General features: G+C 36.8%; 1 protein-coding gene across 1 annotated transcript in view; it reads left to right on the top strand.

The window, feature by feature from the left end:
- The window catches only part of TRAPPC12 (trafficking protein particle complex 12), a 48662-nt gene extending 34014 nt beyond the window's left edge, over positions 1 to 14648 (top strand). The window contains 5 exon segments of the mRNA XM_030447610.1: positions 2252 to 2325; positions 8520 to 8618; positions 11981 to 12081; positions 12860 to 12947; positions 14304 to 14648. Of these exon segments, the coding sequence (XP_030303470.1) occupies positions 2252 to 2325; positions 8520 to 8618; positions 11981 to 12081; positions 12860 to 12947; positions 14304 to 14546 (605 nt within the window). The 3' untranslated portion in view covers positions 14547 to 14648.

Here is a 14648-nt window from a genome sequence, read left to right on the forward strand (position 1 = left end):
GCATAGTTAGAAAAGCAGCAGCTAGTGGTTACCAAGGTGCAAGGATGCTGCAAATTTGGAAGGATCTTTGTGTGTCTACTCTGCAGCTGCCTGTAGTTTTGAGACTGCCAAAAAGCCCGTGGGACCTTTGCAGAGACTGTTGGCTGCTGTTGTCTGTGGAGGTCAGCCAGGTCTGCTCCCTGTATGCTCCTCTGCTGCATTTGGATCTCCAGGAGGCTGATAATGGGTTTGTTTTTTTCATATGAGACTAGCTGAAGCAAACCTTATTAACTTTATGTGAAGACAGCCTTAATTCATTATGGGGGTTATGCTTAGCATGTAGTTTCCCTTTTGCTGGTGTAAGAAGGCGCCACACCAATCAACTTATCATGCACATCTCCTCCAGTCCAGAATGGAGCACATCATATTCCAGTTTTTCAACAGGCAGAGGGGTTTAGCATTGCACCACTTACCTGGTAACACATTTTATAAGGTGCCAGTTTTGTAACTTCTCAGTACACAGAGCTCCTATTGAAATGAATGGCACTGTGGAGCACAGTCCTTGATAAGTAACAAAGAAGAGCAGATGCTTAAGAGTGGAAGTACATCTCTGTGGACCCACACAGTGGGTTTCAGGCATTTCAGTAACCTAGAGTAATCAGCTGTTGGTTTTCAATATTGTTTACTGCTTTGCACTTTCTCTTTAACCCCTTCTTACCAGTGAATGCTAAGAAGCTTCATCCCACAGGACAATGCAATTTCCAGATCAGGTTTATAGCACAGACCGAAGCCATCTGATCTGTCTGCTTTGCAGTCCTTTTTGAGAACTGCTATTGGATAGTTAACAGATAACCTGGATGTCTTCAGTGTAGGAACAGGCGTCTAATTTTTGTCTCCTAAGTTGTAAAAAGCTGAAACATGGTTTGTGACATCAAACTATAAGGACATGCAAAAAGGATAAATAATATAAGTGAAGCTATAAAGGAGAGTTACTTAATTATTTCCAAGTTTTACAGATACCCACAAGAAAAGAAAAACAGAATTGTATCATGATTTACATCATCCTCTGCATTAATAGTGGTAGGGGTGCATGGTCAAGGGGAAATTTCTAAAACAAAAGCTAGGAGTAATATATAGTTTTAAGGTACATTGGGTGAAATAGTGGATTTACTGGATTCAGTTTTGGGTCCCACATTATGCCTCTCTTTTGACAAAGATAATTTGCGATGTTCATGGGTTGTTGGGGTTTTTGTGTGTGTTTGTTTGTTTTGTTTTGTAGTTGGAGAGGATTGAAGGAGGTTTTGGGGATGGGAGTAGGCATTTTCACCAAGCTCTTCTCTTATTTGTGATGGCATTTATGTGCTGAAAGAACAATCTGTGTGACCTGCCATGCTTTCATCAGAGACTGCATTGTTGATACAAATAAGTGGGCTCAGTTATCAGAATCTCGTTGAAATATCCTCTTCTCCCTTTCCCTCCCCCTTTCTGAAATCATTACAGTGACCTTGTCAGCTGATTGACCAAGATACATTTATTTTCCAAACTTACTAAATTAATACTCCTAATGTTTATTTTTAAGGATTAGAGGAATATTTCTAGCATTGATCTATGGTACTGTAACACAAGAGAAAATAAGGATCTATGTGAACCATTCTCTTACAACCTCGGGAGTCTGTCTGCAAAGCAAGAGAGAGCAATCTGCCACTGCAGCTTTTAATGCCTGCAAGCTCCAGGAGCTCGGGGAGAGCAGACAGGCTTGGCAGATTTTTTCAGCATATCTCTAAGCCAGAGGCAAGCACAAACAGTCCCAGACTCAGACAGTTCTCACCCTGAATGTTTTGGCTCTGAAATGACATTTTAGTTATGTTTGATTTTTGAGTTCATCACATTTAATGCTGCAGATTACATGTTTTTAAACTGATGCTCATTATCGCTTGAATCATTTATGCACCTTTTGTTCTGATATTGGAAAATGTGTGGCTTCTTTTAGCATTTAATGTTTGGCCTGTGCTCAAAGCAGAGCGGTTGTCACTTGCTCTGTGTTGTTCCATGGGATCTGATCCCCAGAGCCACTGGAGCAATTCCCTCAGAGATGCAGAATTTTCTTTATGATGGTGCAGCATGGCTGAGAATTAAAAAAATCCCAGGCTAAAACCCAGGGGTGTTAACAAGGGGGATCTTTCAAAACCGTAATTCCTAGGACCAATAATTGATGGCAAGAAAGAACCTCTAATTTATCTGTGCAAATTCACAAGCTGCTCTTATTTTGCAGCCTCTGTTCAGCTGTGGAGGTCACGTCTGGGCCGGGTGATGTACTCCATGGCAAACTGTCTGCTAATGATGAAGGTACGTGGGTGGCAGCAACTGCAGAGGTACCGTATATTCTGGAATAGAACGTTAGGCAAAGCGCAAGCGAATTACTGGTGCAGCTAAGGGAAGAGTGCCTGGCTGGATGGTTTGCTTAGTGAAGAATTAATTAGACTTAATAATTTTTGATTTAATAGATAACCATTTGCAGTAATATTCTTTGGGAACATATCTGTACCGATTTCTCCCCAAATCATCCTGGAGCATATGCAATAGCAGTACAGAATTTGCATTTTTAAATTGAATTTTTCAAACAACTAAATGTTATAATTAAAAAACAACTATGTGCTTTTTTTTTTTCAAACTGTGTGCTAGAAATGTTATTTGTGATCATTAATAAGCCTTTGTATACAGTAAAAATTCAGAACATCTAAATACAGCCTCCCATGTCCAGCTTATCACAGTTGTAAGATATCTTCTTTCAAGTTAAATCCTCGCTAATGGGTAGGGAGGGTAGAGAAAGGAATAAAAGCAGAAGTAACTGATGTCCAGTGGGTGGTGTCTGGGTTTTTTCCCTGTGTTTCCAGCTTACTTTTTTAAGCAATCCTACTCCAGTTGGTGCAAGACTCTTCTCTTGTGTTCAGGAAGTGGAAATAAAACTTCTGACTTGCACCTGATGTTCAGGGAAATAGGAATATCACCATATCTCAGCCTGCAACCAACTGCTATTATCTTGAGCTTAACTGTACTTCACAAATCAATTAGCAGCAACAGCCTGGAGCAGAGCTGTCAGCAGTATAATCTCCAGAGGCCAAGATTTGTTCTCCTTGCTCCCTGGTCTGATTGCCCAAGGTCATGCCAAACCCAACCCTCTAATACTTACTAAGCTGCTTCCCAAACCGGGCTCTATACTTAGTATTACAATACCTCAAAAATTATGTTTTTTCTTATTAAATATTCAAGTAGCCAATTACTACCTTAAATACAAAGCAGTATCCTTTTTATGAAAATTAGGGAAAACAAAAATTTGTATTCTTAATAATATGGCAATCAGAATTATTTTAGTCTGAATAGAAATAATTGTACATCAAACTATGAGGTATTTAAGAATTAGTAAGCATTTGTGTTTTGAATCAGGTTCTTGACATAGGTTCAATTCTTAAGGAACTTCATTTTTCAAAAAGCGTGAGTTGCCATCCCAAACAAAGTAGAATATATAAATAAAAAATTTGATAATACATTTTTTCAAAAGTTCACTTTACTTTTGACTGTGAATTTTTTTTAACATTTTCACTGTTTTTCTTCTCATGTATGCACAAATCCATGACCATGCACGGTTCTCAACTTCCTTCTGATTTGATCCTGTTGATACTGTTTAAATCTAGTAATAGAAATATATTTTTAATACCACTTATCACCTTTTTTGAAATTGTATTTCTTAAATACTGAAACTCAGATACTTCTTAAGACCAATTTTATTTCAGGCCTGTCTCACAGATGTTAAGTTAGAAATTTATGGTTTCACAATAAATTCCAGAGTACCCACAATTGCACATTAATGCTTGATTACTTTCTGAAATTTACACTTCAGTGCATTGGCTATGGACTTACTGTGAGTTTCTCAGTTTTCAGAAAGATCTGTATATGGAGGAATAGAGAGTTTCTAAGAAAGATTTTTCAAACATTGCCATGTTGCCATTAAAACCAGAGTATTACATTAAGTTAATTTTTCCACTTATGTGACAGATCCTCTGTGGGAGAATTATATTGGTTATTTATAAATTTAAGAATTTCTAAGACCATTCTAGCATGCAGCAGTGCTATATTCATCTTCTCCACCTTCTACAGTGTTCAGTACAAAACTATTTCTTCAAATCGTTTTTAAACGCCCTTTTGTTAATTCTCCCATGAACAATTATATTAATTGAACTGTTCCAGGTATATTTTTTGGATGTTGTGTAATACAGTTTAAAAGCTGCGTTTGTTTTTATTCAAATATTCCAAGTGTGTGTGTTTTAAAAAAAAAATTTCATTCTCCAAGTCAGTGCCTTCTATTGCCATCTAGTGAACATTTACAATATTGCAATATAATCAAATTTGAACCCCAAAGTACTGCTAGGTTAATGGAATAGGTTGTGATATTAGTAAATTAGTAATAGTCTTTTAAGAAAGTAAAACTATGTGACATTGGTATAAAAAAATTCAATCTGATTACTTTTTTTTACTAACCTCTTTGGTAAGGAAACTTCAATAGTATTTCATACAGAACAATCTTACTAGGATTGACACTTGAAAAAAAAAAGATAACATTTTTAAATCTGCTTCAGTTGTTCTCAGTTCTAATTAGGTTTCTTTCGTATCATATTTCATCTGCATTACTTATCTGACTCGAATTCTCTTTATGTAACACAGTGACTTTTGTGTTTTTAAATATGGCCTCATTAGTTTCACAGCTAAACATTTCATTAAATTATTTATATGGAGAGGTATATTTTTTGGAGGTACAAAAGTGAGGTGCAGAGAAGTGATTAACCCAGACTTGTGCAGGAAACCTATAGTGAAACAGGTCACACATCTCCCTAACCCTGGGACCACCTTCCCTATGTGCTGAATTCTGCCAGCTGTGCTTGAGAACTCCCTTCTCTGTGTGGCTGACGATGCAGCTCAGTAGCAGTTTCAGGCAGTGCTACTATGCAGTCTTTTCCTGTGCTTTTCCTTTTCCCCTTTTCTCCAGTGCAACCATTGCTAAATGTATTCTATCATCTTCCTTCCTTGCACCACTGTTGACTTAACTAAGTGAGAAAACCAAAGAAATAATGGATTGGCTTTCCCATTTCATGTGAACAATGGGCAGTGTTAGGGAGGAGATGGAAATAGAGCAAGAAGGAAAGAGAAGAGACCATGCCATGTGTCATAGTAGGCTTCCATTTACAAGAACCATGGGTTTGAGTCACGGTGAAAGCTTATCTGGAATATAGCAGCATGAGGGAATATTCATTTAAAATGCAACTGATGATGTGCATTGCTTCATTTCAACAATCTAATTGAAGCATGTCTGTCATTTTACTAAATTACTATGGAAGCATCATGCAAACTTCTTAAGTTCTTTTCATCTGAGTTAAAATCACTTTTGACATTATCTTGCTAGACTTCTGCCTCTCTGAGGAATAAACACTTAAGTACTTTCCATGTATATTATAAATGCACTCTAATTAAAGGCACATTTTGCACTTTTTAGAACTTCTTTCAGTGTTGTCCTTCATAAAAACAAAAGTGTTAGAATTGGTTTTGATTTGGATCTAATACAATTAAAACTGTACAAAGAAGGAGGTAACAGCTTGTACTTGTAATGATGCAAGGGACTGATGCCTGAGGACTTTGGTTCCTTTATGATTTAAAGGAGAAAGACTGCATGAATCATCCAATCTTTTGCCTAACTGTGCTGCAGTACTGCTCTTTGGATTCAGAACACTCAATCTCTGCTTTCATAACCCTTCCACAAATGTACTAGATAGGAAGGGTAAGTTATCCTTGTCCTCTCTTTCCAAAATAATAGTATTTATGAACTGTACACTTTGTATAACTCAAGCTGATTTTTAGTGTATGGTTTATTAAACCTATTTTCAGCATTCTGCACTTCATGGTCACGTAATGCTTATTTCTAAATATCTCCTAATTAGTATTTTAAGTACTTAAGGTGGTGATGAGTGAAACAAAAACGTATAATGCAGTCACCATGGAAGGAATTAGAGCTATACTGCAGTGCATCTAAGAAAAACAAACCCCACTTGCCAGTTTTGTGCAAGTAGATCCAATGGCTTGCAACTGTTTTGGATGGGAATATTTAATGTTAGCTACGAATTTTCATAATAAAAGAAATTTTGAATTGTAAAACAATAGGCCAACTCTCATTCATATCCTGAACAGTAAAATTGAGTGTTTCTTTTAGGATTTCTTTACAAAGATGTGGAAAATACGAAGGCTTGCAGTCTATAGAAAGACCATGACAATATGCAGCCTTACCTTTAAGCCTTAAGCTGTACTCACTGGTTTTTTGCCTGGCAGTACCTAATACGTTTTACTCCTCAAAACCAAATCTTATATGAACCAAGACTTCACTCAGACATTTTTTCTTGTAGTTTGTCTACGGCCTAAGCCGTAGAGTGTGCAAGAGACTGAGCACTGGATGAGGGGCACCTGACAGAATGCAAGACACTGAGCACAAAAGCTAGAATTTGTTTCAATAAAATAATTTCTCCATTGAGTACATGTGTTCAAAAAGGTTAAGATTTACAGTTATGGACAATTTTTCAGATTTTTGTAAATTACACTCTTGCAGGTATTAGCAGCCAATACAAGTGTGGCTCAGTTTCCTCTAAGGAGCCAGTTTGGAGGATCCCTATTCCAAGTTTTCTGTGCCTAACTAATACAGTGGAACTCTGTGGTCAATGAAGTCCTTTAGTGAGAGATAGTACAGTGAAAATTGCTTTTTCCTAAGTCTAATTTTTGAAAAAACATTGGTAGCATAAATGTCATAACATTTGAGGTCTGAGCGTTAAATAAATCAGTTTAAATAAATATATTTTAGTAAATATGTTGTCTTTGCTCTGAACTCTTCCCAAGAAGAGTTCAAATAAGCATGAACATGGCATGGCACACTAGAATTGGAATAAACTCTAAATGTTAATAATTAACTCTTTGGAATTAATCATTATACCCACAATATACAAGTTGTGTGCAAGTGAAGGTTCCTGCAGTGCCTCCTCCTCAGCTGTTTTGAGTCAGCCACTCCTATTATAGGACATATAATTTCTCTCTCATACAGATCAGACTGCAAAGACTTCTCATGAATTTTTGTATTTATGAAACCATTATTTTTGTCCAAATGGTGACCTGGTGCAGGGGTTAAGTAGGGTTCAGTCATTTTAAGTGCAACCTCAGGAAAATAAATTAATAGCACTTAGAGTACATTGCCTCCTCAGACAAGCAGATGAAGAAAAAGTACCTTTATCCCAGTATTTGTGATCACATTCGAGACAAGGTAAATGAGTACTAGAATTTGACCAAGATAGATGGTAAAGAGTATCCAGTGCATTTTCGAAAGATTATTCTTTGTGTCTTTTCTTCCCAACACCTGCCACAAATTCTTCCATGAAGTTTGAAAGGCATGACTGTCAGGGCTCACCAGATTAGCACAGCACTGGGATTTCTGTCTTTTTATCTGCCTGGCTTTTATAAGCAAGCGTAGGCTTTCTCTGCCTGTACTCTGGATTGCACAAAAAAGCTATTGCTGAGGCTACTGCAGCCCTGTGCCTTGTGAAAGGACCTACCCATGAGCATCTTCTGGTCAGCATAGAGTGCATGGGGAGTTTCTTATGCATACTTGCCAAAAAACATGTATCCACACTCTAAAAGTCTTTCACTGCCTAGATCACTGCATTACTGCTGGGGTGAATGAAACAGATGGACTCAGTCACCAGGTGCATGGGCATTTCTTTCCCATGGGAGATGGGACCATGATTTTGTTTAATCCTCTGTCAGGGGTCATTATCTGGAGGGTAAAACTGCACTGCATCTTGTTTAGGCAAATCTCAGAGATGGCCCTCAAAGTCTTTCTGCAGGTGTGGGGTTTGGGGGGGTCATTTGCAAAGCTACCTGGAGTTCAGAACCAGCCCACCCCACACTTTACCCCAAACCAGTTTTCTGTTTAGATTACCTGTCAATTTTCCCTGGTATATGGTATGGTAGAAGGGAACAAGGTTTGAGATGAAGGGATAGAAATGGTCTCTTTTCCCTTGGCAGTAATGCTTGTTGGTCATCTGAAAATGTGCATGAGTTGCAGGTTCTGTTGTATTGTATTTTTCACAAGTTAAAAGCATATACACAAACAGTTCCCAAAACTTTGGAACAAATTTTGTTAAACCATGTAAATTTTACATATACTTGAAACATTAGCCACTTCTCAAGTATGTATACCCCAGTCACACAGAAGACACTTGACTTTCATCCTAAATCATAATCTAAGCTGGAGTAATGTTCAGAAAAATGGAAGATCTCCAGTGTATGCAGTTCCAGTATAACTGAGAAAAGACTGATACAGTCAGTTACCAGAGTCTACAGTCTGCCCTACTGACAAGTTATAATACCTTTAATTCTGCTTGAATATGTCTTTAAAAAGATGTAAAGGCTGAAGAATTCTTAAGCATCTGCTCATGTGCTTTTCACCCCTTTAGGACTATGTGCTTGCTGTAGATGCTTACCACACTGTCATCAAGTATTACCCACAGCAAGAGCCTCAGCTGTTGAGTGGAATTGGAAGAATTTTCCTTCAGGTATGCATTTTATTCTAAATCTGCTAGGTAATATTGCTGTTGACAGCTATGTAGTGAATAATTGTTGCGTTTAAAGCTATAGTTGTTTTATAGTATCAAATTATAGAGGTGGTGGTCAAAAAAACCCAACTTCCACCTCATGTTATTAGATAGTTAGGAAATATAAGGCATCTCTAAGACTATAAGTGCATATATGTACATTAGCAAACAAAGAATATGCTGTAGAAAATTGTTGCTCTGAGTAAATTATTAGAATATTCTGCTTTCCCTTAAACTAATGGTAAAGCTCACATTGACTTCAGTGAGCTAGAATTCACTAAAAATCTCATTTTTCACTGCATCAAACTACATGTATCTCTCAATCACACTGTATAGCATCTTCATCTAGAAAAAAATCAGTGTTCTTTTGTCCAGGTTATATCCACAAGAAGACACAGGAGGACACATAAAAAGAAAAAACGGGACTTTCCAAGTATAATAAATTTCCATGTAGTTATGTACTTACCATAATAATTTTTCAAAAAAGTAAGTACAGTAGTGCTTTTGTGTCAGAAAGTGATGCATCTAAATAATTAGTATCTGATTGTTTTAATTTTTAGTACCTCACAAGTTCTTTTCAGTTCTTTCATATTTCTGATACTGATATTTCACAGTGAGCTGATACGTTTGTCTTTAAAAAGTCTCTGATTTGAAGTGGATCTCCATCACTACAGAGCCATGTTATTGGCTGTGTGGGTTAATTATGACCTAAGTAAGCAACCTAGTAATTATCCATATTAAAGAATGGTACTGTAAATATGCACAATATTGTTGGAAATAAAAGTTATTAATAATTCTGGTCTTACTGGGAAAGCAACAGGGTACATTACTGGTACTACCTGGCTGACAGGAGCATCTGCCCTAATGTCATTCTCTCTGGTCTGTTAATTTGCTAGGGAAAAATTTTCACTCTCAAGAGGAAAGCATCTCCCAACTTCTGAAAGAATTATGCCTACCCAGTTTCAAATGTGGCTTTCACAGTCACTCGAAGTCATTGACCTCTGCAGTGCTGGCTGTGACACCAGACCTTTAGTATTTAGTGGTTTCACTGTTAGAACTGGACATAGCAAAAGGGAGTATGAGCAGTCCTTGATACCTTCATGTGATCCCAGTTAATAGAAAGCATTACTTCTACATTCAAATGTTTTCCTTTCTTCTAGCACTTTAAGGAGATAAATAATGTATGGCATGTTGTCTATTTTTTGTGACAAAATCTTCAGCTCTGTCTGGAGAGTACTCTGGGAATAGATGCAAAATTTTGATGTATTAAGAGAAATGATAAGTGTGCAGGTAAACAAACTCAAGAAGTTCACATCAAAGGAGGAGATTATTTTGCAGGGCTGGGCATCATGATTTTGGTAAGACAACAGTGCAGTATGTGTGCTCTGTTGACAAGGCACTATGTGAAGAAAACAAACCTCTTGCAGGTAAAATGGGAAAGCAATTTACTCATATTCAAAGGTCACAGCTTCTCAAAAACAGTGATTCTCAAATACCTCAGACTGTTCTCTTAGCTTTGAACATTATCCAAGAGAGGCATAAGGGAGGTGGATTTTCACTGCTTATCTGTCACAAATACTGCTTGACAATAGACAACACATATGAAACACAGCAGCAACGTAGAATTAAATGTAAATTCAGGAGTTAAATAGAAAAAGAGGTAACTATTTTAAAAATATAAAACCTTTGTGTGTGATTGTTTCTTTCTTACTGAAATTGAGTTTACTGTTCTAAGACACCATGTCTTGTCTTCACATGTAGTGGGGCAGAAAGAGGCCTAGATCTGATGTTCAGCTTTTAGCTCTTGCCCTGACATAAGTGGGAAATGAGGGTGAGAGAAACGGAGAATGCAGGAAAAGAGAGACTGTTATAGAGAAAATTTCAGAAGCACCAGCATTATGGCAGGATTCACCTGAATTGTAAAGCAAAAATTCATATGAAATGGTGAATACATGTCTCTAGGATATGATTGTGTTGCTAGTGACTCTTCTTGCTGACTGACCAATTCAGAATTCACATTTAAATAACTGCATGAAAGAATTTAGAAAGTGGAAAGCTTCCAGACCTTACCCTCTGAATAGATTGCTCGAAAACAGAGTTAGAAACAGTAAGTCAATCCTAGGAGTATTTAAGGAAAACTGTCTTAGTTTCCAGACAAACAACTAACTTCAGAACATAGTATATTGGAAGCTCCTTGTTGGGATATATGATTACTTGAGGTTAACAGAGGAATTTTCATTTTTATTCAAAGCACTAGTTATTATTAGATACTAAAGTCTTGCATTCTGAATTAAGTTAAACAAAGTTATGAAGACCACTAAGTTTTTAACATTTTAATTACTACTAAAAACTAAATCTTTCTTTAAATGTTCTGTAAAAAAAAAAAAAGTAAACTGTTTGACATGTTTACTGAGAAGGTGCAAGATGCTGCTAAGAAATGAGAACTCTTCATGACAACAAATTAAGGGTGATTAATCTTGAGGCATATTAGATATGGACTCATCAAGCTCCCAGTGGAGCAGACTGGTGCTTTGCTTTAGAAAGGGATTAATTTCATGGTTAGGGGCTTCCTTCTAATTACCAGGCTAAAAGTATTGAAGAATGGATTCAATTTTGCTTGTGCTAGCATTATCTTTTACATAAAACTATTTTCTCTGTGGTTTATGCCTTTATTTGTGGAAAGAAATTGTATGTACCCTGATTGAAACAATGGATTTGTTTTTAGCATGGAAACCTGTTTTGTTTGTGTCTACTCACCAGTATTTTTCAGTCTGCAAATGAACTGTCTCCCTGATACTGTCAGTGACCATTGCACTGAGGCTGTTTTCTGACATGTTTCAGTCTCATGCACTGAAGTCATCCTGTGGTCCTTTGCTATGACCCAGAAGCTGTGGATTACCCAAGGATGGGTCCTGTGGTAGCTACCAGGCCACTGTATTCCAGTTTTAGTTCCTGCTGAAAGCTTCTGCCTGTGGGCAGTGTCTCTCTCTACTTCCTGCAGAGTAACACTCACTCACGCTCCAAGTAAATTCTGATCTTTCTCATTTTCAGCTAACTTTGAGAACTCTGGAGTGATTTACAACCAAATAGCCAAATGAGGATGTGGGGCACCCCTGCTCTACAGTCCTTGAATGCTCCACAACCCACAGCTGAGAAACAGTTCAAATACCTTGTTTGGTAAACAGATGTTACCCAGTGAGCTTGGTGCCAAATAATTAGATAATGGACTTTGCTATGTTTTCATGTTGTTATCCTTTGTAACAGATATAATCAGGATGTATCTCATCTTATTGCATTAACTTTCTTATGATTTTACTGTCTAGATTGGAGACATAAAAACTGCAGAAAAATATTTTCAAGACGTCGAGAAAGTGACTCACAAATTGGATGGACTACAGAGCCAAATTATGGTTTTAATGAACAGGTAGATAATTTAATAGCTAAAAGAAACTTTAAAATAGTTTTGCAAAGTGTGCATTGTGAGCATTAAACTATCCTTGATATAATCCCGTTCTCTTTCTCTTTCACGTAACTGCATATGTCCTAAGTGGGACTGAATGGCATATAGACCCAGGAGATCTGTATTACTTCATACAGTCATATTATCCTGGATTGAAATTCTGTTCCTTCAGTTGATTTTACAAAGCTTTTTCTCATTCTTCCAGATGTTGCATATTTTCATTCTGCTTTTTTCATATAAATCTGCATAAATAACTCATAGAAGAGAAGCTCTTGAGCCCTTAACCTACAGTCAGATCTGGTAGTAAAGTCACTGGCTGATAGTTTCAAAGAATGTTGGAATACATTGTAGTCAATTGAGTTGCATGATGAGAGATTCCATTTGTAGTGGTTACCACACTGATTTAATATATTTAGAAAACACTTTTCAAAATTACGTAGCATTGCTTAATTTCATGGAGAGAGAGAAATTAAGGAAGAGAGTATCAGCATTTAAATTAATAAAGACACAGTGAAGACTGTTGCTTTGGTAGGCAGTATATGTAATAACCAAATGATTCAAGTTGTCATTCCATTTGTCTGTAAATCAGTGTCTCCTTGGTGGTTGTCTTTACACCGTGAAGAGCAAATGTCAAAGACTCTCACATAGCAGGAAAAATTAAAAATTGTGTCCATTCTTTTAAAAATGTATTATCATCTTGGTTTTTTGAGAAAAACTCATTCATATGTCATCTACTTTCTAGAGCATTTCTTCACCTTGGTCAGAATAATTTTGCAGAAGCTCATCGATTTTTCACAGAAATTTTAAGGATGGACTCATCAAATGCTGTGGTAAATCTCCAAATTGCTACATTTGTAATGAACACCTAAATTATTCTCATAATGCTTCACACATGGGTTCAGTTAGTACCCAGAGTATGCTTAGAGCTTTACAGAAAAATTAGATGTGACAAAGGGTTTTTAGGATAAGATACAAAGTGAGATGGGAAATGAAGAACCAGTCTGTATGAAGGGCATGAGTATTTAGGCATGCATGTAGAAATTCCAACACATCATGCTTTACAGGATCTTCCCAAAAGCACTGGTTTTTTTGCTTTCACTGTTTTTACCATAGACATGGATGTCAAAAAAGAAATGGCAGCTGCCAACCAATGTAGGATTAACTCAATTTCACACAACATTGAAGGGATACTGTAATTTTAAACATGACATTTTTAGCACACTGCATATCAGAGACTTGGAGACAAGAGGAGACCAAAGAAGAGCTGTTTATTTACTTCTGGGGTTTCTACATGTGGCAGCTTTCAGTGCTTGGTCATGTAAGAGTGTTCCTAAGAAGTAAGACAGTGAGACCCCTGTAGCCAGATCCAATGCAATATAAAGAATAAGGGGACTGAGTTTAAGCAGCACATGAACTGCATAATTTTTCACACTGTAAAGCAGTACGTGTTATAAATTGCATGAGTAAAGTTTCCTGGAGAGAAAAAGAATTTCCTTCTGAAAGGCTGTGTTCTTCCTTGATCTGCAGTTTTCAGAAGCTGTGAAAGTTTCTGCTGCTAAACATGTTACATGACTTCACACTTTTGGAGTCTTTTGGTAACTCCTAAAGCCTCTTTTGTGGGGAAAACTGGCATGATAATTTATGATGTGTTTAGACTGTCCTATCTAATTAATTTAGTTGAAATCAGTTGTAGATGCCTTTGTGATACGACAATTTCTTCCTGTTGCTTATGTGGATCGTCTACATGTAAGCCAAAGAGGAAAATACTCCTGAAGCTATAGTGAAATCATTAAAAAAAAACATTACAGCATTCAGAGGCTCATGAAATTTCTGAAATCTGTATCAATTTGCTTTCAAAATTAACCAAGTAATATCTACACTATTTATACTTCATGTTAGACTCTCTCTTTTAGTTGCAGCTCTTAGAAGTCATCAGGTCCTACTGGCACAAGATAAATCTTGAGAATACCAAGAAAGGGATAGGATTGTATGACTGATAATGTATTTTAATTACTTGCATGCACATACACAGACAAGATAGTAATTCTTAGCACAAGTTAAATCTGTTGTAACTCCAGATGCTAGACTTCTTTTCTTCCTTCCCTCTCATCACTTGTAAATACATACATACCTAAACAGATATACACACACAAACTAACATTTCTTTACAATATATTTTTCTCTAGGCTAATAACAATGCTGCTGTTTGTCTTCTTTATCTGGGAAAACTGAAGGATTCCCTCCGGCAGTTGGAAGGAATGGTTCAGCAGGACCCCAAGCACTACCTACATGAGAGTGTTCTCTTCAACTTGACAACAATGTATGAACTGGAGTCATCTCGCAGTATGCAGAAGAAGCAGGCACTTTTAGAAGCTGTAGCTATCAAAGAGGGTGATAGCTTTAATACTCAGTGTCTCAAGTTAGGATAGATCATTTCCAACTATTTTTTTTCCGGCAAGGCTGTTTTTTTTTTAAATTGTATATACACTTGCTAATGTGTAAATGTGAAATAAAATCTATTCAATTATGAA

Source organism: Calypte anna, chromosome 3 (assembly GCF_003957555.1).
Source record: "Calypte anna isolate BGI_N300 chromosome 3, bCalAnn1_v1.p, whole genome shotgun sequence".
In the NCBI taxonomy this organism is placed as follows: Eukaryota; Metazoa; Chordata; class Aves; order Apodiformes; family Trochilidae; genus Calypte; species Calypte anna.